The following is a 26,010-nucleotide window of genomic DNA, read 5'->3' on the forward strand; positions in this document are numbered from 1 at the left end:
CAGTAATGTTGAAGTCCTTTGTCAGTTAAAAAGCTCGGAGTATAGTTTGACATTATAATATTGGTGATTCACTCTTTTTTTTTTTTTTTTTTCTTGGTTCAAGACTACTTTTATGTTTATCCTGATGTAGGGCTTGTTCCTTTAAATCAAATGATTTTAGAAACTGGAAATCCTACATTATTTTTGGCTATGTGGGAGATATGATAGTTTAATCTTTCTTGCCAGCCAAAATCTAAGTGCATTTTCCTCAAATAAGTACAGTTACTAAGATTTTATAGGACCCAAGAGAACTTGAAGCTAGGATGACTCTATTTCTCTATTAAGTGATAATTAAGTGATATTTTTATTTTATTTTATTTTTTTATTTTCCATACAGCAGCTGACACAAAAAATTCAGTGGATAGATCATGGAGCGTTGTGTTTGAGGAGGAGATTTTTCTTACCTAGCTTTAATTTTCTACAGTACAAACAGCTCCACCTGAAGTAACCACCCTATTTTCCCTTTAAAATCAATGGAGAGAGAGAGTTGATTCTGGGGATTGGCTTAGACACAGACACTGCACTGCAGATGTCTACATCTAGTTGGATGAATCCCATGCTCGCAGTCTACCCGTAATGCAAGAATTACTGAAAGGTATGATTAAGAGCATTTCAAAGATTTCATTTATTTCCATCATTTTTGAAAAATTTTACTGTTTTTGAGCAGTTTCCATGTCTTGAAGTTCAGAGCCTGGGACATTCCAGCCCTGACTTCAGGGCCCATGATGCTACAATGCGATTTGGAGACAGATGACTCTACCTATTTGTGGTAGTTTTCTGTTTTTAACACTGCTTTGGGTGTCAGCTGACTAGGCTTGAGATGGATATTCCAGGTAAATTGATTATAAATTTGTGACACACATGCTATCCATACATGTGTAGTAGCATTTCTCAGACATGCCAGATACCTAATGCTTATGCTTTCTTTGAAGAGAAATCTTGGAAAGTAGAACCTCCTAAGGTGGATCGTATAAGTCCATAACTCCATGGTAATCACAACATGAAAGCCAAGTTCTGTCTTTGGAGGTACCAGATCTCTATACCTAGGTGCCCTGAGAGGTGCTCAATCAGTGAATGAGGGGAGAACTAGAATTTCTAGCATCCTGTAAGTCCTCCCAGGTGTGCCTGAGAAAGTGTACTCTGAAGTTTGATAGCCTTTCTGCATTCTGAAGACTTCTTGAAGGCCTGATAAGCTTACATGATGGAGCTATTCTGGGCAAGGAACCTCAGAGATTCCAAGCTGTGCAGTTTAGGATTAATTTGCAGTCACATATCCAGAGGTTTTGAAATCCTGTTGTAGACTTTCGCAAGAAAAGTCATCAGAGAGAAGACATCAGCCAGTTCTCTCCACAGTGTCTGACACATTTTGTCAACTTTGTTTTTTTACATTCATTGGGAGAATCAGTTAAACATATAAATAAATACATAAATAGATGTGTTAAAAACAAAACAAAACAAGACAAAACAAAAACAAACAAAACAACAACAGCAGCAACAACAAAAACACCCAGAGATCAAAGCAGTATTATTTCTGTGACGTTGTACACACTTCCCTTTTCTACTTGGTGGACTTATGGGTAGCTGGACACAACCTGACATTATTATCTAACGAGTCTTTTAGGCAATTCCAAAATATGACCTGACATAAGAGATGAAGAGATACAGAGACAAGACTGTCTGATGTGTGCATTCTTACAGGTAGGAAAGAGATCTAGGGTCCAGGCATTGCAGAATTATTATTGTGTAAAAGCAGCAATGCTATCACGTAATGGTAGAGCCACATGTGTGACAACAAAAAAAGGATATCTCAATACAACAGAGGAGTGCATCCTCTCCTTGTACCCTGGTACAGGGGGTGCTAAGAGGAACCAGCCAAATATAAGGGGTAGATGTACAAGTGAACACTTTTAGACGGTTAGATTGGGAACAAGTTAATTGCCCAAAGCTCCCTTTGTCTCTCTGGCAGGAAAGAATCATCTCCAAGATCCTGTCATCTGCAGGTGGCTGAATTGACTGAAAAAGTAGCTGTGGAGGATTAGCTTGAATTAAAACAGATGTCTAACTTCCAGGTGCTTGTATTTAGTTGAAATAATTCCACACAAATCAGATTTCACTGTGGTAGCTGGATAAACTTGGCTTTATCCTGATTGTCTCTTTGCTCCAATTCTCTTCTTCCAACCCTTTCTCTTGTGGTGGTTTTACTGTGCTAGGCAGCTAAACACCAAAACTGCTCTCTCACTTCCCCACCTTAGATGAGGAGGGGAGGAAGTAAAGTAAAGAACAACTCACGGGTTGAGATAATGATAATTTAATTAAAGGGGAAAAAATAATAATTAAGGAAAGATTATTATTAACTAAACAATTTAACTGAAGAAAAAAAAAAGGAAAGGGGAAAAGGGAGGGGGAAAAACAAAACAAATCAAATAAAGGCTATGTGGAAGTGCAGAGGAAAGAAATTACTCTCTACTTCCCACAAATGAGCGATGCTTGACCACGTCGTTGAAGCAGGGCCTCAACGCACGTAGCCAGTGATCGGGAGAAGGACCGACATTTTTCACAATGAGAGCCCACCCCTCCCCTCTTCTTCCTGTTTCCACCTTTTATTGCTGAGTGTGACATCATATGGTATGCAATATCTGTTTGGTTGGTATAGGTCAGTTGCCCTGGTGATGTTTCATTTCTCACTTTTTTGCCCACCCCCTAGGAGGGTTAGAGAAAGTCCTGATGCTGTGCCAGCACTGCTCAGCAGTAGACACAACACTGGTGTGATACCACTGCTGTTCTATCTACAAGTGCAGAGCACAGCACTCTATGGGCTGCTGCAGGGAAAGTTAACATCCCAGCCAGACCCTGTACACTCTTCATGTAATCTTTATTTCACACCTGTCTCTTACAGCCTCACCTGTCCATTCCCCATCATTCTGCTTTTATCATTTATTTCCACTTAAAAGGAAATAACCAATATTATGCAGCTATTCCACCTCATTAATTGAGGAATAAATCAAAATGTTGAAGGTGATACTTTCAAGCATTTATTACCATCATTTATAAATTAAAAGCTAGAGTAGTAAAAGAGAAATAGCAACATGGATATTTGGAAACAGGATGAAATGATAGAAACAAATGTGATTAAACATCCCATAGTTTTAATGGAATTAAATAAACTTAAAGTCAGGGCAAGAACCCCACACCCCACATGAGGCCTAGGACAGACTGTGTAAAGCACTGTGAGTTATTACACATGCAAGCTGATCAATTTGCAACCATTTGACTGAAGTCCAACTTGACTGATGCATTCAGTCAATGGAAGGAATCAATGGATTCCTATCTAATTTTGGCATTACCTTTCCTGAAAAAAAGATTTGTTTTTCTTTTCTATTTTTGTTCCTTACCATTTAGTGATGGGAAGCAGGAGGCTCCTCAGGATCAGTCTCTACATGCCAAGTTCAACAACAACCTTTCAGTATGTTTCTCGAAGAATGTATTTTCACTGGACTGTGAAACCACTTAACTGACATACTCAACTTTGCTCTGCAATGCACTCAAGTTTTTCACAGGTACAAGAAATGAGACAAGTTGCTAATGATTTAAACTCTGTGAACTGAGGAGAGTTTGTTCCAAGGAATTAAATGAGCATCAATAAGGCTTGAAATCTCTCTTCTGTTTTACATCTGGTCTGATATCTGATCTCTGTTGAAGAGGTATGAAGGTTGTGAGAAGAACTGTGAGACATTCTGTTGTAATTCATGGGTTCCCAATCTATGGGATTTTTTTTTTTTATTTCTTTTTTTAAAGTAAAATACAGCTATTCAAAGGAATATACACAAAATTAAAACCAAGTTTTCTGCTTTCTCCTAGGAATAGGGAAATGGATGTTTGTGAGGGGAACAACTGTGCAGTGTCTGTGTCCTGTGTCAGGTCAGGCAAGAGGCTGGGAATGACATAGCTAGAGGCATTGTTGTTCCAGATTTTTTCTCAAGACAATGACACTTAAGTGATCTGAATCTGGGAATTATCTGAGCACACAACTCAACACTGAGAATACTTAATATCTAACCTCAGTTCACTCTCTGTCCTGGCTTTCCTGTTGTACAATTCAGCTTAATTCCTTCCCCTGCATGAACAGTGAAGACTAGTTTGATAATGTCTCAAGAGTATAGGGAGAATATAAAGGAAAATATGAAGATTATGAAGGATTCAAACTTTCTGGATGAAATGTACTATATCAGAGCTGAAACTATTCAGTGCTGATTATAAATCAGCGGTATATTTACTCTCATGTTCAAAGAAAATTACAATTTCCAAGAAACACTGATCAGTTACAAATGAAAATGGTCTAGGAACATTGTGAAGTATGTATATATGTGTTTCACCCACTATGGACTGGCAAATGCAAACAGTCTGGACAATCAGCGTCAAACAGACCCTCAAATATTTAAGGCTTAATATTTCACCAACTATCAGATTATTCAGTTGCTTAAGTACTTATGCAGCAAGGTGTCCATATAACTGGGATAGCTGTTCCATTGACCCAGTATTTTAATTAACAAGAAGTCTGAATTTTGCAGTACTCTCATAAGTGATAAAAGAAAATATATGTACTTAGCATACTTTTTTTTTTTTTTTTTAATCTTTTTAATTTCCTTTTCAAAATGTTGTGCAATGCAAATGAATTGTCGTTCATTTTCATAGTGGAAGATTAAAGGAGATTTTACTTAGTATGTCTATCTTAACTTTATTGATCCTTTCTTTGTCCTGTTTTTACACCTCCAAAAAAAACAGGTTTTACAAGAAAAAAGAAAAGAAAAAAGAAAAGAAAAGAAAAGAAAGGAAAAGAAAAGAAAAGAAAAGAAAAGAAAAGAAAAGAAAAGAAAAGAAAAGAAAAGAAAAGAAAAGAAAGGAAAAGAAAGGAAAAGAAAAGAAAGGAAAAGAAAGGAAAAGAAAAGAAAAGAAAAGAAAAGAAAAGAAAAGAAAAGAAAAGAAAAGAAAAGAAAAGAAAAGAAAAGAAAAGAAAAGAAAAGAAAAGAAAAGAGAAAAGAAAAGAAAAGAAAAGAAAAGAAAGGAAAAGAAAGGAAAAGAAAGGAAAAGAAAAGAAAAGAAAAGAAAAGAAAAGAAAAGAAAAGAAAAGAAAAGAAAAGAAAAGAAAAGAAAAGAAAAGAAAAGAAAAGAAAAGAAAAGAAAAGAAAAGAAAAGAAAAGAAAAAAGTATTTAAGATCCTCTTCCTGTAGTGTACGTGAAAATAATTGTAAATCCTGGATTAACATTTCCTTTCTGTGTACCTAATTTTTTCATATCAGTGGACTGTATACAGTGACAATGTAGTTGTCATAATCTGGAGAAGCATGAAAGACAGTATTTTTGGAATGGATTGTGTGCTTAAACAGAAGTGTCTGGTGTTAGTTTAGATGCATATCCAAACTGGCCATCCCATGCATTTTCAAAAAAAAGGTACAGGTTTCCTGTAGGGTATTTATCAGAGGTACAACCTCTCAGTAAGTATATCCAATTCTCAAAGACTTCAAAATTGGTAACAGTTTCATCTTTGTAGGCACCTGAGTTGCTTTCTTTATGTTTACTCTGATTTAATCTCCTAATTCATAATGACAAGACTTGCTAATTGCCTGAGTTTGGAGTAAGGGACTATGGACAGATATAAATGTGGAGGTACAGTACAGAAATTCTGTACATTTCTGTTTGAACTCAGGTCTACAGTAATGTTGTAGATAGAAATTTACCTATCCAAAGTATCGGTCCATTCTCTCAGGTACTTTTGCACAGGGATCTGTAAATACCTTTAAAGAAAAAGTATATCCTCATTTAGTGCTTGCACATCTCTATTAGGCTCTACAAATTTACATGAGGAGTGGAGCATGCAAAGTTTTACTCATTATCCTTTAATCTCCATGGTTTCATTGAAACTTCGTGGCAGCCATTGGCTGAAGTTGATTTAATATAGAAATTATTTTCTTACTTTCACAAAAAATATTGTGGAAAGGGTAAAGAGCAAAGCTGATACATTATTTCCAAAGAAAGCATTAATTTATAAATATATATATATTCTAGAAGTAGGGTCATGCAGTCTAATACCCATTAAACTGTTGTATCTACAAACATCTATATATTCTTTATTGCTCCCAGCATTAATTGCATTTTCTTGGTGTTGCTAGAATAATATAATAAAGATATTATGCAGTCAGTAGAAAAACAAAACAAAACAAACAAGCAAACAAAAACATTTTTCAAGTGTGTGCAAGTCTTAAATCCACAAAAAGATGCAAGACCTGGAGGAAGAATAAATGAATGTATAGCACAGAAAGTCTTTTGTAGTATCGCTTAAAAGCTCTTGGAGCTCTGAACAGTGCAGCACAGCATTAAACGTGCAGCTAAGGCCAGAAGTGGATATTTAGGGATATCTGAAACTACTCATCTGCTTCTACACTATTAACAGGCACGTAAGGATTTGAAGTTCTTGATAATGAGGATCCAAATTTCATATCTGAGAATGAAATCTTATGAAAGAGTCTAGTCATTGAAATAGTTGGTGCTTCAATGCTTAATTTAAGTACACAGTACTGAATGTAGAATTCACCATGCAGGGCACCTAAATTCCCCATAAATTCCATTTTATGCTCATTTTGAGTTTCAAATGTTGAGCTGAGATCCACAGGTTATGTGGACAGTTATGACACATTGAAGGAATAACAAGAAGTGGAAAGAGTAGTGAGTCTTGTATCTCACCAGCACTTAGCGTCCTATCTCACACCTTCATCTAAATGTCCACATGAGACTGAGTTTCAGAGTTTAGAGCACCTTCCTTTCCTGAAATGCTGAAACTATATCCAACATTGTTGTCAACATTTGACATTGCAGCTTTATAGGTAAAATTATTTCTCAGGGAACAGGAAACTTGCCTTTTCTCAGCATAAGGGAAGATGGAACCTCTTTCTCAGAAGAGTACTAGGGAAGGCATAAGGGGAGAGAGGGGAGAAACATTCACCTTCCTGATAAAAATGGGGACAAAGGGAAACTGAAGAAGAGGGAGCTAAAGAAGCTAAATCCAAACAAATGAATAAACAACAACAAAAAAACAAACAACCCACAACTTCAGTGACAAGCTTAGTGTTTTTAGCCTCCTTACTAGGGTATCTACTAGGAAGCACCGTCATCAAAGCTAGGCTTCACACACACACGCTGCTTTATCCTGATCAAGTAAAGATCTTTATCCTGATCAGGTAAACATCCTGATCTCATGGAAGGTATCCCTGCCCATGGCAGAGGTATTGGAACTAGATGACCTTTAAACATCCTTTCCAAGCCAAACCATTTTATGACTCTGATTCTGTGATCCTTAAGCTATATGATTATAATGTCTAAATGTGAAATATTTGAATTTTAGAGGACCAAGTACAGTGGTACTACACTGAAAACAAGCCTGAGGCCTGAAGATGATCTCAGGATACTGTCAAAACCTGTTTCCATCAGCAAATTTCAAGAAAACATTTGATTGCATTGAATACTTGTCTATACTTGAATACTTTTCTATATATGATTATATTATCATGTACAAGCAGAATCTTCATTTACAGATATTGCCTGTGGGAGGGAAATTTTCCATAACTAATAAAAGTGAATGCTAATTGAACACTCAGTTTTAAGGAAACAAAGTCCGTTATTTTCTGTACTCTATTTAAATGTTGAAAAGGGACAGTAAAGATAGAGAACTGCTCCATATAGCCTAAACCCCCATTCAGCTGTGATTGTTTCTGGATGTTTAGGGAAAGGATTTGAAGACAGGGTAAGGTAAAGTCTCTACTAACTTCCAGGTTTCCTAAGTTCAGGGATATCCTGATCCAGATACCACATCTCCACTACTGTGACTAAGAGCCACTGATTATGGCTGATTGTGACACTATGGATGGTATTCAGTAACCAAAAAACAGGCTGTAGCTCCATTGTAGATGGAAGACATACTCCCAAAAGCTTTTCAAATCTAGGATAGAGTTTTACTAAAACAGAAAAAAATACATAAAAGCTACCTATGCTTAGGTGGAATTTACAGACCCAATTAAACTGTTTTCCCAAACAAAAAGTCTTCTGACTTTATAATCATAATCAAAACAAGATGTATCTCTTTGGCCTCAGTTTTGGAAATGGCAAGACAATTCTAAGCTAAATCTTGCACACACAAACACACATATCAACAAACACCACCAACAACCAAAAAATAAAATGAAATCATCTATATAGCTCAAATATTTGAAATGTGGTAAATCTCCAAGGAACTAAGTAAAAGGTCCTGCTACAATAAGATTCAGGCACTAGTGACAACTGACTCTCTGGATGTTTAAATAAATGACTTCATTAGTGGATCCAGTTTTGGGATACCCCAAGAAAAAGATGTTATGTGACTGAGCTGAACCTAGTAGAAGGCCATCAAACTGATTGCAGGCTGAAAAACGTGATGTACAAGGAAAGGCTGAGGGAGTTGGATTTGTTCAGCCTGGAGAAGAGGACACTAATAGGAGGATATTAATGCTGTCATCCACTAATGAAAATGCTGCTTATGAATAATTGGAAAAAAGACCTGTCTTAGAGGTGCATATTGAAAGGAAAAAAGGTAAGTTGCAAGCTGTGGCATGGGATATTCCCATTGATACCTGTAAAAAAAATCACCAGTGGCTAAATGTAGGCATTGGTTGCTGAAATAGGTGGTAGAATATACATCCCCAGAGAAATTTCAAGTTTTGACTAGACAAGGGCCTGAGCAACTGATATATCTTTGTAGGTAGCCTGTGTTGAGCAGTGGTTTGGATTAAGAGGCCTTGAGTGGTCATTATGTGCATTATCCTTCTTTGTGACTGAAATTGTGTTCCGGCTTTTTTTGGTATTATTTTCCTCCACTACACTTTACTTGTCACTATTGGTTATGTACTGTTTCATCTTACTGGCTGTATTATCCCTTTTATCTGCTCCCCAGACCATGTCAATTTGTACTGTTTCATATTTTTTTTACACATATTTTTTCCTACCAAATTTAGAATATGATGTGTAGTTTACATGCCACCTCTATGATCCCTTCATCCAGACTGTCAGTATGGATGTTCATTTTGTTCAGTACTGGCAAGAGTGTATATTCCCCATAGCAGTTTGTTGACCATGAATGTTTGCAGTTTGCACAGTTCCTGAATATTCTCTGTAGATTCACACATTCTAATAATCTGCATAAATCCCTGACAGAAAAACAAACAAACAAAGCAAAAAAAAAAAAAAAAAAAAAAAAAAAAAAAAAAAAAAAGATAGTGTTCTAAATCTACTTTCTTTTAGTTTAAAGCTATTGTCCCTTGTCCTATCAGTACACTCCCTGACAAAGAGTCACAAAGAGTCCCTCCCCAGCTTTCCTGTCACCCCCCTTCGGTACTGGAAGGCCGCTGTAGGTTCTCCCTGGAGCCTTTCCTTCTACAAGCTGAACAACCCCAACTCCCTCAGCCTGTCTTCATAGGAGAGGTATTCCAGCCCTCTGATCGTCCTCATCTTCATGGTCCTCCTCTGGACTTGTTCTAATAATTCCATGTCCTTCTTGTGCTGCGGGCCCCGGAACTGAATGCAGTGCTCCAGGTGGGGTCTCACAAGAGCAGAGCGGAGGGGAAGAATCACTTCTTTTGCCCTGCAGACTGTGCTACTTCTGATGCAGCCCAGGATATGGCTGGCTTTCTGGGCTGCAAGTGCACATTACCAGCTTCTCATCAACTAAGAGTTGCCTTCTTGCATGATCCAAGGCAAGTCAGGAATTGGAAAGGAAATTTGATTATGCAAGTTAATGTTCTTCCTCACTTTTTTAACAATAGGGGTTTGCTGTTCCTTTTTTTCTTTTTTCTCTTTTTCTCTTTCTCCAGTGGTGACAGATTTTCAAGTGTAGAAGCTGGTCCTATATTTCTGTAACGTGAAGCATCTTGCATGCTTGGGAAATTTGAATTAACAGCTGATAAGAAGAAAAAAATATAATTGTCCTTACTGACAAAAGCCTACTTAATATTTTCCTATATGTAAGGACAGGAGATTCCAACTTTTCTTACCTGCAGAGCTTTCCACAACTCTTTCTTAAAGCTATAACATCAGCCTTGTTATACTGACTTATTGTTCCATGGATAATCACCTTGTGTAATCTCTTGTGTAATCATCTAATCATGTAAAAGACAAAATTAATGCAGAAGTTTCCTTAAGAGACTTTTTAAATGTAAAATTGATAGTCTCCATGGAAATGTAGCCCAATACAGGTTTTTTCCTCTGAACCTCCTACTCTAGTGACACTTTTAATATGTGCTAATTATGCACATTCAGTCTTCTATTGCGAAGTAGTAGGTAAATGCTAATTACTGTTTGTTTGTTGGAGAGCTAAGTTCACTATGGACAATCCCGAAACCTCTTAAATTCTGAAATATATGAATGCTGAAATTCATTTGGAAGAGAAGCTGGAAAGCAGAACCTCTCTTCCTCTCTTCATTTTTATAGAGGTATATAAAATACAGCTATTAAAATGTAAATTACATGCAGAACTATTTTAATGGAAAGAAAGACAAACAAAGAGTTATATTGTTTAAAATGTTAATAGTTTTGACATGCTGTATTTGTTCCAGAATAACCTTAATTTGGGAAAAGGGTTTACTTGGTCATGTTCCCAGTTTCAGAGTAAAGCTATAACCCTTGTGTTATATTAGTTTCATCTCAGACTTCAACATTTTTCATCTACATCCGTAAATGCAAAGATATATCTTTGCACCTTTGAGATAGGATAACTCATGCAATTCAGGAGTGTTTTATATACTCTTTAAGGATATTGCATACCAGTATACTGTGAAGAGATTAGCTATCAGATTAAATTTTGTCCTGGAAACTAACCTAAGGTTATTGATAAGAACTTAACAAAATAAGTAATTTCATTTACTAAAAGATGACTGGACCACAGTTTATATATATATATGTGAATAGAAAGCATCAGATTTTATCTGACATTAATTTCTTTAAAAAAAAAAAAAAAGACATATTTGTCACATGCTGCAACAATATTTACTCATGCAATGGAAAATACACCTTACAGTGAAGACTGGTGGTGAGTGGTGAGGATTATGTTATGCTGTGCTATCATGTTGAAAACCACAGACAGTAGTTCCTTCTGAGAACTTCCCAAATAGTGTGAACATGTTTTTGGTCATGCTTGCTTGTTTGATTAAGTGAACAAAGTATGTACCTCTGCCTCATGCTTTATGTAGTAGTGGCCAAGTGCTCTACTAAGGAACATATAGAGGAAAATCTACTGACTCATTCTCCTTCTGTGTGTCAGACACTGCCAATTAGTGCATTATAAATTCAATATTACATTGTAAATTATATCAGCAATGATGCCAAAAGCCTTGTTGATTTTGTTGCTCTAAAAAAAGCCTAGGAAAAGTTGCAAAACTGAAGAGAAGCAGCGTCTTAATGGGAGGCTCTGGAAGAGGTAAGTGTAACGAAAGCACACCAAAACATTTCAGAGAGTTTGTGCATGAATTTGTCTATGTGGTGATGATATGAAAATATTAAACTTAAATCCTTGCAGTTAAAGCCTCTAAGTCCTTCCTTCTACAATTTCTTTTCAGTCAAGACCAGGTATATTTGGCCTGATGTGGTTAGGAATCAACTTATATTGATTGAAACAAGAAACAGAGCATGCCAAGAGAGGTAACATCTAGCAGGGAAGAAAGGCAAGTACAGGGAAGACCAAAGATAATGTGATTTTATAGGACAGAGCAATCACACAGGCAGTCATTTAAAGCTGACATGGCCTATACAAAATAGCCTTTCAATAAAACCAAACTGAAATTTTATTTTGAACTATCAAGACAGAAGGTTAATCTTTTCCCTCTTTTGAAAAAATCCTAGCAGATTTTCTTATGCCTTCTGGTGAGAATATGTTTTGCTTGAAGTTGTGTGACAAGTTCTCATCAGTGTTTTGGCACAGAAAAATTACTCTGTATGGATATTTTAATTAAAATAGTCGATTGAAAATGCTGTTCAGCACTATTTACTACAGGTGGGTCTGTGACATTAAGTATTTGTTACTTTCATAGGTAACAAAGATCCGTGATAACACCATAATTAGCACTGTACCTTGTTCTAATACATGAAAAATATTTCAGTGGTAAAGAAACCCCTTTTTAAAAGCTAGACTAGTGAAGGGAAAAAAAAAAAAAAAAAAAAAAGGAAAGGATATTAGAAAGGAATAAAGGAATGAGAGGAATTGGAGCAATTTCTGCCCCAGAGAAAAGGAGAAGATAGATATGAAAAATATTATCACAATTTCTTTTTCAGGCCTCCACTTAATCACATACTGCTTAATCTTTTCCCTTCCTGTAGTATGTCAGACACTACTGGGTGGGTACACTTTGGATTTTTAAACACTTTCCAAATTGTACACTAATCCCACTAAATACTGGAGCAGATGTACCATTTGCCTGTTCTCATATATCAATAATTCATAACAGAACTCTCCACCATATCTTCCTGCATCAGAAATTATTGGAAAAAAAAAAAAAAAAAAAAAAAACAAACAGATTTCAAAACACTTTTCACTGTATTTTTCTTTAGTAATACATTTACCCAGGACCCACGGTAATATCATCCACTCGACGATGGTTGGTGGTGGTCCCTGCAACCTCACATCTGGCCTGTCGATGTGTTGAGAAGCAAGCAGTAGCAGGAACAGAAAAGTCAAGTAGGATGCAGTATGGCAGATAAATTTGATAAATGGCTTTCTGATGAATAGCCCTAATGGGCTTTTGGGAGCTATCAGGTAGCACACAGAGAAGACGGGGAAAAGAAGTCCTATCACAACGCATGTCAACATCTTCACAGCCCAGTGTCGCCTCCTCCATCCAGGGAACTCATCATACCAGCGGGATGCAAGCAGCTGCTGGCAGTTAGGTTGGGCAACAAACTGCAGAGAGAAGAAGAAAGGGAGACAGTTATTTCTCTATTATCATTATGAAGTTCATTCCATTCTACAAGTTAATTCCATGTTACAATATTTAACTTCTGGATGGAGATTAAAAAAAAAAAAAAAAAATCCACAGCCTTCGCATGCCCATTCATGGTGATAATAACAGCAAGGCAGGGCTGGGTCAGCCTTCCCTTCCTTCAATGTAAAAAATATGCTAGAACCCCATATCCTCCCAAGATTCACTTTTCACAGTAAAGCTGGACTTCCCCATGTTATAGTACACAGGGAGCGAAAGAACTGTAAACCACAGATACTTCAAAACCTGATTTCAAATTCAAAAACATGTTTACAAAGATTGCTTCCATTATTTAAATAACAAAACTTGTGGAAAATAGTTAGAACACCAGGTGAAAGACACTATGAAAATGAAAAGCATGATATTTCTTACCAAAGCACAAATAAGATCTGTAAACAGAAAAACTGAATTCAACAGCCAAAAATTAACTATTCTCAGTATGTTCCCTGCTAATTCTTTAAGAATCAAGTTTACATACTTTTATACTAGACAAAGTTCCTACATATATATTACACAATGCTTGCACAATATGAACTAAGCACTAGCATTCCCCAGTGCTTCACTAAACCTTGTCAGGCTATATTCCTATTTTGTACATTATTTTATGGTCTGTCTATTCTCTATGATATAGTTTCAGTTTCTAAAATATGATTCTTAAAATTTATTTTCAACAAAAATAAATCTATCAGTAAATATTTTGTTTCAGCTATTTTTTCTCTATAAGTATACTCAAGCCTTTTATGTCATATTTTTATTTGATCACTAGTTCCTATTTTCCCTAATGCTTTCTTTTTTAAAAGGGGACATACAGTAGTAGCATGCTAGACTTGACATAAGAAATATAGAATAAAAGCAACATATGCACCAAAGAGAACCATTTGTATTCTTTTACTTTTTATTTTCTATTTTAAAATAAAATTAGCAAAAGAATCTTTTTCCTTCTTACCTTACATGCATGCATACATACATACATACATATATTGGATTAAATCAGAAGACTTAATAAAGCTATGTAGGAAATTCTTTATCTTATTAAATAATAAAAATGTTAATTTACACAATATATTTTTATATTTGAGTCCTACTTAAATGCACCTAGTTTTGAATTTTACATGATTTTGGCAACACTTGTAACCAGAGAAGCCAAGTTCTTTTTGATGAGTAATAGGCAACTTAAAGAGTTTCTGAAATTATTGGGAATCCTACTAGGAGAAAATGTTATTTAGACTGGAATGAAATGAGAGTCAGCATGCATCTTTCTATATATGTCTGGATCTTGTCAGTAATGTTAATGTGAGCCAAATTAAGACCTGGTATATGTTAATGAAATGCCAGTGTCCTTAGTAGAGACATATTTGCCTACCAGACACCAGTACTGAAACTGCCTGTTGTGAAAGATAATCTACTCAAACCATAACCATCTTGAAAATAGCCTTAAAAAAGAATAACAGAGTGTTCTCTTCTGTTGGGAAAAATGCATTCACAAGGTTTCAAGGTGTTTATTTCAAGATACAAATGCCTAGAATAATACTGCATATAATCAGAACTGACAGTTTCTAAGTTATGTGTTGCCAACTTTTTAATGGGGGTCTCCCTACAAAAAATCTCACCTCAACTTGCTTGGGTAGACACAAATTCTTGCTTTGCTTGACTAGTGAAAATAATATGACTTTTGGATTAATTCCTGAGTACAGTATTTTCCTTACTCTCTCTTCCTTCCAAGTGTGTCAGATCCATGTTCATTTCCCCTTCTTCACCTTCTTTGTAATGTATCCCTAATACAAATCCTCTCACCTTCTAAAAGTAGTTCCTTAGTCTTGCCTCTGTCCCCTTCTCAAGATCTTTAGGCCACCCTCATTATTTTGGGTACCCAAGTGAAGGAACAACTTCCAGTGTTTACCTCAAAGGATAGTGGTGGATGCAGGGGGCATACTCCTTGACATTATTATTATTATTATTATTATTTTTTTTTTTTTCCTATGTCCACCAAGTACTGGGCTGCTCTGAGACAGTGTAGACCAGAATTGATGCAGAAGTATCTCTTGTCATGAAGAGAAAGATGGCTGTCGACAACACCATCAGGAAGATGCTGTACACTGTTGGCAGTAGCTGCTTAGTCCTAACTTCTATACCGGTTATAATGCAAAATATCCAGTGTTAATAAAGGAAAGGAGGTATAATTGCAACACTTCTGAGCAGACATAAAAAAAATTTGCTGCTTCCTAATATCCATATAATTCTATTTTTTTCAGTAAATTATCTCTCATAGTATTCTTGATTCTATGGTAACTCATGATTGTTACCAGAGTGACATGACAATTTACGCAGCGCTCAGATCCTCTGACAATAAGGGAAAACTAACTTATATTATACATTTTCTGTGGCTAGAGTTAGGCTGACTACCATTGGCAATGTACTTTAAATGAATTAACAAATATAAAACAAATATAAAGGGAATAATTGGATGGTATGGACCAAGCATATAAAATACTATGTCAGCACTTTATGAACTGCACATGTAAGGAAGCAGTTCTAGTAGTGTGGGCAAGGGACTATAATAGAACTGACAACACAATGTCTACAGATGATATATTCAATTTCTGGGAGATCCAGATAGCTAGTTTCATGCTGTCACTTTTATTGAATAACACTGTTGGCAATGTTAGTGAACAATGTCCTAAAGCAGCAAAACTCTTCACTGCAGTCTTTTCGTTATGGTTCTGAGCTCCATTGGCCATATATATATATGCGTATATATATATATATACACACACTATGAACTATTCTAAAGTGTCTTCAGGTATCCAGAAAATTAACCTAAATATCTTGCTGACACTTCTTTTAGAGTTATTTTCTGCTTTGTTTATCATGGAATTGCATAACATTTTTTAAAATGTCCATGTTAGTTTCCACATTTGACTAGTGGCTCCATGTTTTGTGCTGAAGGCACTGTCACCATGTGTGGCAAAAGTTGTTGAGTGGTGATAACTACATTTACTATATTAGCTGAAGAATGTGGCACATTCTTAAATGGAGAACAGTTGTTCAGGCACCCAGATGGCAGCAGTCGGTGCTGAACCTACTGGCTTTTTTCTCAACTTCCCAGAGAGGGGGAACTTGTTACCAAACACTGCATCTCCTTTCTTGTCCTTGGGGACATGTCTCCTCCCAAGCAAATGAAGGGAAGATGATGTGTTCCCACGCTTTGTTCTCATGTGTTTGAGCACATCATATAGGAACTGAGAGCTGGAAGATCTTCCTGGGCCCCACTGTGTAAATGCTGCCTGTATAGGCTGTCTCAGAGATATTGCTCATATGTTGCATATGGTTATATAGGTCAATTTTATTAGTGATTGTGAATGAGTATTCCAGTTGACATTTTGATTAATTCAGTAAAAAAATCTTATTAAAAAAAAAAAAAAGCTTACATCAGATTTATACTCTAACTATTGCACGCTCTTCCATTAGAAAGGACTGAGAGATGTGGTTGGAAAAAAAAAAGACATGCTCCAAGCAATAAGATACTTCCTCTATAAGCGGGTTGGACCACATCTAGGATGATATAGGTCCTCTGCTGAACTGAGGGTCTAAAAAAAAATAAATGTATATATATATATAAAAAATACAAATAAATAAATAAATAAATATGTTTTGCACAAATATTTTATAACTAGCCAAATTAAGAGTACTCTGTGACAGTAATTTGCCAGTTCTGCATTGCCTATGCCAAAATATTTTCACTGTAATATATTTTTTCTTCCTTAATTGGAGATATTACATTAAAATTCAAAGTATTTTTTGTACTTTCAGTGCTATGTTATTTGACTTTGACATTGTCTCCATATAATTAGCAATCAGCATGTTTATATTTTCACATTACAATGCCTTCCACTAGCTTCCAGCAGTTTATAATTATGTGAGGGATTTTGCTGTAATGATTATTCCTAGTTGCACAACTTTTGCTACTTCACAATGTCTGCTTGTCTAAAAATGTTTTGGTATTCATTCTCTTCTTCATCAGCAATTATTCACAGTGCCAGCAAAAAACAGTCTGATATAAATAATAGCAGAGCCAGATTCTAATGATACTCAAGTAGATACATTATGCATAAATTCATTTTCACTGCTTATTACATCTGATCTGTAATTTTGCTATAATACATATTCTATTGTGAATGGAAATTGTGAAATAATAACATAAGTGGTACTGTTAACTATATAAAGACTTTCTAGAAGTAATAGTTTTTATAAATATAAGTATTTTTATGAAGTAGATATCAGTCATCTTAAGTTAAGCTAGTTTTTGCCTGTAGCACAACATCATTAAGTATTCATTTCATTATATTAGGAAATATACAAAAACATTCAGCAAAACATAACAGTTGTTACAGAGTGCTCATTTTTATGCTTACAAAGCAGTCTAACAAAATCTGAGGTCAAAATTCTCGTTCTGAGGTTAATAGGTGTTTTAGTATATATAACAAGTAAAAAGAATGTGATTTATCATCTAAAAATAGAAAGTTGCCAAAGAAAACTGATCTTTTTGACTTTATGTATAAGTGGCTTATGCTGTAATACAGAAAAATATCCCTGATATCATTTTCTAATGCATTAATATTAAAGAAGACACTGGGGATAGGGGAGAGATGGGGGAAGGGTGTGAAGGAAAAATAAATGGTTATCACAAAGTTTCTTATAATATATTTTTAAAGCCATGGGTCAGGTTCTTTGTTGTGCTGTTTTCTACTGCCATTACAGCCAAGTTGGTAGGAAAGGTTAGCACTGATGTCTTCTACTTTATCACACACATTTTGCAATGATTATGCTCCAGTTTAACAAAAATTAAGCACAGTTTCTTTTACGTTCTCTAGAATGTTTTATGTTTTCTTAGCTTACACATTTTCCCAGATACGTTATGAAAACCTAAGCTCTTCTTGATATGTAACTTCAAATTTAGATGTCAAAATTCTTTCTCTACTGATAGTGAAAATTATATTTGCTTGCCAGATGACTAATGACAGATTTGAGTTCCAGTCTCATTAAGTAGATTCCTAAAGTTGGTATATATTTTTTTCTTTCTCCTTCTAGAGACATTACTACATATTCTCCTCTATATCTCCTTCCCTCCTGCTCCCCTCCCCCCCCAGCCTGTTTATTGACCTAAGTCCATAAAGCATATTTATAGAGTTAGGCACTTTGTGAGGACTGGTTCATCAAGTCAAATAACATTGAAATGCAATTTAAATTCTTTAACTTCCTTGACCAGCACTACATTTTCCTTTCTAAATGCTAGGAATCATTCTTTGGACTCCTTTGGCTACATTTCTACTGTTTGTTTTCTGCCTTAGGCTAGGAACCTGGGCACTCCTGTGCCAATTGCTATGAATCTTTGATGTCCATCCTGTGCAAGCACTAGCCAACTGGAGAAGGATGTTGTTATAATGATGATTCTTCCAGGAACCAAACCTGGGTCAATTTTTCCTCAGCTCTGTCTGTAGCTTTGTCATTAATGAAACTAACCAGCTAACTCAGGATACTACCTGAAAGGGCAATCAGCTTCAGTTCAGTTCCTTTAGCAAAACAAATTGACTGCATAGATGTCTTCATAAAGATGCATTTATACAGCTCACACGGAGAACAGCATACTATGCCAGTGTTTTCTATAGTACTTATAAAATAGAATCATAGAACTGTAGAATGCTTTGGGTTGGAAGGGACCTTAAAGATAATGTAATTCCACCCCTCCTCCCCCCCCCCCCCCCCCATCATGGGCCTCACACCTCACACTAGATCACGTTTCCCAAAGCCCCATCCAACCTGGCCTTGAACACCTCTATAGATGTGTCGCATACAATCTCTCTGGGCAACCTGTTCCAGTGCCTCACCACCCTTATATAAAACTTAAAACTACTTTCTTTTAGTTTAAAGCTATTGTCCCTTGTCCTATCAGTACACTCCCTGACAAAGAGTCCCTCCCCAGCTTTTCTGTAGGCCCCCTTCGGTACTGGACTGCCACTGTAGGTTCTCCCTGGAGCCTTTCCTTCTACAAGCTGAACAACCCCAACTCCCTCAGCCTGTCTTCATAGGAGAGGTGTTCCAGTCCCCTGATCATCTTCACAGTCCTCCTCTGGACTTGTTCTAATCATTCCATGTCCTTCTTGTGCTGGGGGCCCCAGAAGTGAATGCAGTGCTCCAGGTGGGGTCTCACAAGAGCAAAAGAGATGGGGAGACTCATATCCCTCCACCCGCTGGCCATGCTTCTTTTGTTGCAGCCCAGGATACAGTTGGCTTTCTGGGCTGAGTTCCTATCCTAATGTTTAACTTATAGTAAGAGAAGGAACAAAAGAAAAAGAAAACATAAAAGCAAAGACTGAAATGCTTCATTAAAATGATTAATGAACATTATTGTACAAATAATGATGTAGTTTTTACTTTTAACATTTTAAATTTCCTTTTTGCCACACCAATACAAGCAGAAAACTTCCATTTGATTCATCAGTACTTTTCAGTGAAATGAATCTGCACACAGAAAACTATTAAATATCTAATAAGTGAAGACTTATCTATAATTGGAATGACTCTGATTAATTGCTTAGAAAAGGCAATAGCCATTGAAAACGGAATGCAATTCTTAGGAACCAGCTATGCATGAATAGCCTTGTTAGACTTTCCAGTAATAAAGAAAAAATAATCAGTTGTTGGGCTTGGGGATGAGTATGTAAGTAGCTCAAAACTTTAGAACTAACATGTGGGTATAATGTCTCTAGCTCCCTTTCTGGGCAAGTATTAGGCTTACCACAACTCAAAATATTTCAAAAACATTTCAGAAATATTTCAAAAATATTTCAAAACATTTAAAGAACATCTGTTAATATCTACAGAGAAAATACAATATGAATTTGCTGCCATTATATCAGATTGCTATTTTTACATAGCTAGCTGGTGAATTTTCATGCATAATAATCTAAAAAAATAAGGTTGATATTTATATGCAAGGTTCTACACGTGGGACAGAATAACCCTGTGCAACAGGATAGGGTGGATCTGACTGTATAGAACAGACATTGGGACAGCAGAAAGGAGGAAGTTGAACATTACTGTGCCTGTGCAGTGCACACTGGGCTGCAGTAATGCAAGCGTAGCAAGCATTACTTGCAAGGAAGGTGGTAATTCCCATCTATTTGGCACTTGTGAGACTACGTCTGGAATGCTGTGTTCTGTTTTGGGTCCCCCACTATGACAGAGATATGGGAAAATTTGAATAAGTCAAGCAGGGCACTCCCACGAGGTTGTGGAACTTGACTGCATGTGCACAGGGAGAGAAGAAAAGAAGTCTGTGAGCCTGAGAGACAAATCATAGGTTTCACTTGCTGTCTTACACAAACAAAAAGGAGGTTATGGACAAAAGCAGTTTTTTTTGGGGGGTACAAAAAGAAAGGATGAGGATAGTTACAAGCTGCAGCAAGACAAATTCTAGTTGGATCTAAGGAAAACTGCTCCTACATTCCCTATGAGCACTGGATGCAAAGGAAAGATACAGATTCTCCATCCTCAGAAATATTCACAATTTTTCTGGAAAGTTCCTTAGCTACCTGTTTTAACTCTGATATTAGCCTGGTTTTGAGAATGAGGTCAAATGAGATGAGCTTGAGAGGTATTTTTGAAGTAAGCATTTTCATGATCTGACTTATACTAAAACATTTTTTAGTAAGAGCCATAGTAATTGTGTTTACAGGCTTGAATTAATATATTTAGGTTTGAATAAGTTTTCTAGGAACACAGTCTATTGCTAAGATCTTTTTCATGGTTGGTTATTACCTCTGAAAAGAGGAAGAGACTTTCTGCCTGTCTGCCTGATATCACTGAACCGTATTATTGCTAAATACATAAAACCATTTCAGCTATTCCAAATGTGTGCTGTAATAATACGTGCATCATGTTTAGGTAAAAAGGCATAATAGTCAAAATATTTGTTTAATTCTCTATCACTTCAATCTTATTATTTCCCAAGGTGTTTTTTGTTTGTTTCTTTGTTTGTTTGTTTGTTTGTTTTCAGATATTTCTGACAATGTTTTCTGTTTGCACCAATAGTTTTTACAAAATAAACTAACTGTTGAGAGAATAGAAAAAGAAGATAATCATTCTCCCAGTACTCATTCTAACACTGAAAAAAATGAGATTATGAACACTTTTATTCATAACTTTAGGAGACCAAAATCAATATATATTCTAAGCAACTTCATATATTTACATGGGTCACTCATAGCATAAAGTTCATGTAAGTCATTTTATCAAGTCAAATTGATTTGGGAACAAACAGGCACTTATACAAAAGATGGTCAGGAAGGAAGGAAGGAAGGAAGAAAGAAAGGAAGGAAGGGAGTCCAAACCGCTCAGCAAATACCAGCAGCATCTTTGTTACACTGAAACTGTTTTTGTGTCCTGTATCACTAAGGCTTCTATTACAAACCCAGAGTATGACAGAATCAGTGAGTTCACTCATATCCAGCTCATTGTACCATTTTGTCTATTTTTTATAGCTGCCAGATTGCCAGAAGGAAGAGTTACAAATTAATATACCAACCTTTCAAAATTCATGAGGGTACTGCAAATACGTTGAAAGCAACTGAAGCACGGAAAGCAGCAAGATTCAATTCAAGAAGAATTAGCTGGGAAAAGCTCTGAGTAAGGGAAGGAGAGGAAAGGGGCTAGAAAATTAGGTTCCTTCTCTGGACAATACTTGCTTATCTGAGAATTTCTACGGACATCACTGGAGACTGCCTTGCTCCTCCTTTGAGCAGGGGTCAAACAAGTTAGAGTGACATTTTTAGCTTCATTTTCCTTTTTTTGGACATTCTTTCAGATTTGAGCAGGTCATTATTTGGAAGAAAACTGACTACAGAGAAAAAAAAACAAAACTTTTTATTTTTATTTTCTCCATTGTCAGGCTCTGCCTTTTTCTGTGAAGAATTCTTGGAGCACTGATGTATTGTCATGTCATTTGACTTACAGATGAGCTCTTTTTATTTATTTTTTTCTTCCTGTAAAAACAATGGTAATCACCTTCCATTAGTACCAGGCAAAATTTGGTTTCACTCCCTTGGTTTAGCTTATGAGGTACCATCATGCATCCTGATGTGAAAAATGGATATGAACACAAATGTTTTTGACTCCAAGCTTATGTGTTCTAGCCAAGTGATCAGAGAGCCAGCAATTGAGTCATGCTGAACTCCAAGGTTTCCCATTTTCTTTGGAACTATCTGTTTATTATATGAAGCTTGTGTGGAACTGTTCTCCCAAGATTCCCCATATCAGTGTAAATCCTGTTTTCAGAAAGCTTGATGCTCATTTGAAGGCTTGAATACAGAATTAGGGAAATGACAGAAAAATAAACACACTGACTGATTACAAAGGCATTTAGACTATATAAAACAATAAACTCCATATTTTCTCTGTAAAGTTCTCTATTAAGCTGTTGTAGGGAGGGTTGGCTTTGTAGTTTCATTAGTATTCATGAAAAGAATATATATAGTCACTCAACCGACTTTTCTTTCTCTTTCAATGAGAAACTTCAATGTTTTCCATCTTTAAGTTCCTCTTGTTTAATATGGTTATGCATTTACCTAAAAAATCAGATAACCACCCAGTTCCTGCATAAAGACTCATATGAAATAATAGGTCTTTGGCAATGACAGTCAGTAAGCATGATTCTGAGACCATTTGCAGGAGAAATGCATGTTTCATAGTAAGTCTATAGCCGATGCATCAATTGTGTGTCAAGTGTGCACTTCATGAACTTCTGTACTTTAGAGATGGTGATTTTCATCAGTTCATTATCTTTGCAATTCACCATTCTTCCCATTTTTGCGTTATGTGAGTTCAGAACCACAGTTCTTTACAACCACCATGTGCAGCTTATGTGATTATAACACAGAATATGAAACTTGGGAAGGGTTACAAGAAGTATAATTGCTCCAAAATTTCCTTTATGCTTATGAGCAAACTGTGGTTCAAGAAAATGTCATTCTTTTGTGAACAGACCTAAGAAATACTTACTTCCCCATAATGAGAAGATATCTAAAATAGCTGTTAATGAAATTCTATGTATCAGGAATCTGTCAGACTTGAGAAATAATGACAGCCCTTTGGTAGTCTTTTTATCCCTTTGAAGCCTTGTTATTTGTAGCTAGCCATTGCAGTCTGGTACCTCAATGAAACATTGCTCACTGTTCTTGTACAGAAAGATGTCAGAACACTACTGTCTTCTTTCATGGTAAAGACCCAGAACAAAGGAAGGAACCAATAAGGGTGTACTTGATTTTTACATATGCATGACTTTTAGGGATGTTCAGGCTATATTTACACCAACATATCAAACAGTGACTGAGTTTGAGCAATGGATCCCAGTCATTCACTCTACCTATTGGTCTGTTTCCAGTTTTGACCACTCCAGATGGCTTTATGCCAGTTGCCATCTGCAACTGCCCTTAGTGTCACTTGGTCTCAGGGCTAAACTATGGTCTTCTTTCATTTAGCATTATAGACAAAGCCTCAGATACCACTTAGGTAAACAATATTTTACTGAACTGCATGGTGCATTTCTACATTAGACTGACATTTCTAAAGTTTTGAAGATGTTTTTTTTTTGCCCAACTTCCACAGATATTCTTATGGAGATGGAGCAGAACTTATTCACTTATATTTTTAGGTAAAGAGGTATATTTTATTTAAAAATATGGGAAAAAATTACCATTTGCCAAAAGCTAGAAGTGGAGGAGACATATTGTGTATATGCACTGATATAAGCAAATGCTGTGCTATGGTCCCAGTGGGTCTGAGGGCACATTCTTCCTTAAGAAATCATGGACAATTTGTTCATTGGCAGAGAAATACACTCCATAGGCTGTTGACATTGCATGACATGCATGCCCCAGCTTCTACTCCAGCATGTCAGAAAGGATATGTTTGTAAGAAACAGCTGCTCTTTAATCCATGTGAAATACATATCACTGGTGCTCTGAAGGAATATTATCTGTTGCTTCTTTTTCACTCTCCTATTGTGTTAAGCAGATGCAATCTGATCATATGCATGAAGTCACGATTCCCTAATCTAAAATTTAATTAAAGAACAAGACATATGTTATAATTAAGAATAAAGGAAATTATTGTAGAGTAAAAGATAAGGGAATAAGGAGGAAAAAAAAATCAAGCAAAACCACAAAAACATTGGAGCTTTTATGTGACGTGTGATTTAAATTTAGACTGCGCATGCCCTTCATATCTCCTCCACTTAAGCATAACATGCAGGTGCTAACAAAATCAGCCAGATGGACTTCTGTCTTGACCCACAGGCAGGCTGGGTGATGTCTTCTGAGCTAGTATCTTGCTTCTTATTTATTCTATCTCTTTATTCTTCTCCACAGTATCCACCCAGCAGTTGTAAATGCCTAATGCTAATAGCATCAAATATGGTAATCAGAGAAATAAAGCTTCTTTCCTACCAACCAGCACTCTCAAATTTACTCCCTAAATACCACCTCGCTGAGCCTCCTGTTAGGTCAAACCCCAGCAGATGCTGTAATGCTTCTGTTTCCAGCTTCTATCACTACACTTCAATGAAAGGAAGAGAGGATGTCAGCCAAAACAATCCATACTTGGAAACTAAACTATAATGTTAACTAAATTACATCTTAATCGACAGGGAAAAAGCAACAGCTCTCAAGTTTTAACTGTAAGCTTCTTTAGTGCTTAATTTCAGAACTTCAAAGACAAGCCTTTTTTTTATTATTATTATTATTTATTTTTTCTGTGTATGGGTGATTTAAAAAAATCTCAACAAGGGATCTGAGACACAAAACCTTTAATTGTTCAACCTTGATGGATTGCAAGGGCAAAAACTCACCTCCTATTTTGAAGAGAAGACTGGATGGTAGATATATCTCACTCCTGTTTTGGGGAAATTTTTTATTTATTTATTTATTTTTTTCTGCACCCTCTGGACCTGTTCCAGAACCCAGCTTTTCCATGGAAATTCAGGGAGGACAAAAGCTAAAGGACCCACAGCTGAGAGAGCAATTGTATGGGCAGAATATTTGTATTGGTAGTGTTACAACTATGGTCAATTTACATTAATTGCAAAGAAATTGAGGCAGAAATCCAAGGAAATTTGCTGCCTTATTTTCTCTTTGAAAATTACAAGATAATGATTTTCACCTAAGAATTTTGTATTTTGAGGTAGTATCACAATAATTGTTCAACATTTGATAGAGGAAGAGTAATATACATTTGCTAAAAAAAACATTCTTTTCCTTTTTTTTTTTTTTTGTTTTGTTTTGTTTCTAATTTTAGTTCCAATACTGTGTGTTCCACTCCTGGGGAAAAAAAAAAAAATCTGTAAACGAACACTTCCATATTCTCTCCTCTGATATGATAAATCATTATGTACTGATCTACCCTTTTTCTTCCTTAATCATACAAAAAATTGTATTGCTTGGTTATTTCAGATGCATTAAAATATATGTAAAGTTAAATATCCCTGGAGCACTGCTACTATATTAATAACAACAATGTTCTTTCTGTACTCTTAAAAGGTGCTAAGAATGAAGAAGATATAAAAATGCTCCTCTCTTTATGATTTCAGCTGAAATGTCAGGACATACACTGGTAAACACATGTAAGAAAGACTCACATGACCAGAATTCTTAATGTCACAGAAGGAGAGAGAGGTAAGTATCTGTCATCCCCTGTACAATTGATGACAGGTTCACAGAGACTTCCAAGCACACTGGCCTCAATGTATATGACTCCTTGATTTCTGTCATTGTATCATAGGATAATTCAGTTTGGAAGGGACCTCAGGAGGTCTTTTTTCCAACCTCCTGCTCAATCCATGGTCACCTATCAAACTGGGTTGCTCAGGGCT

General features: G+C 36.0%; 1 protein-coding gene across 1 annotated transcript in view; it reads right to left on the reverse strand.

The window, feature by feature from the left end:
* Positions 1-26,010, reverse strand: part of TRPC4 (transient receptor potential cation channel subfamily C member 4) — a 163,464-nt gene that overhangs the window by 29,971 nt on the left and 107,483 nt on the right. Inside the window, exon 4 of the mRNA XM_084537900.1 lies at positions 12,673-13,009. Coding sequence (XP_084394026.1) covers positions 12,673-13,009 — 337 coding nt within the window. The remainder of the gene's footprint in view (positions 1-12,672; positions 13,010-26,010) is intronic.

Source organism: Aythya ferina (genome assembly GCF_964211825.1).
Source record: "Aythya ferina genome assembly, chromosome: 1".
Classification (NCBI taxonomy): domain Eukaryota; kingdom Metazoa; phylum Chordata; class Aves; order Anseriformes; family Anatidae; genus Aythya; species Aythya ferina.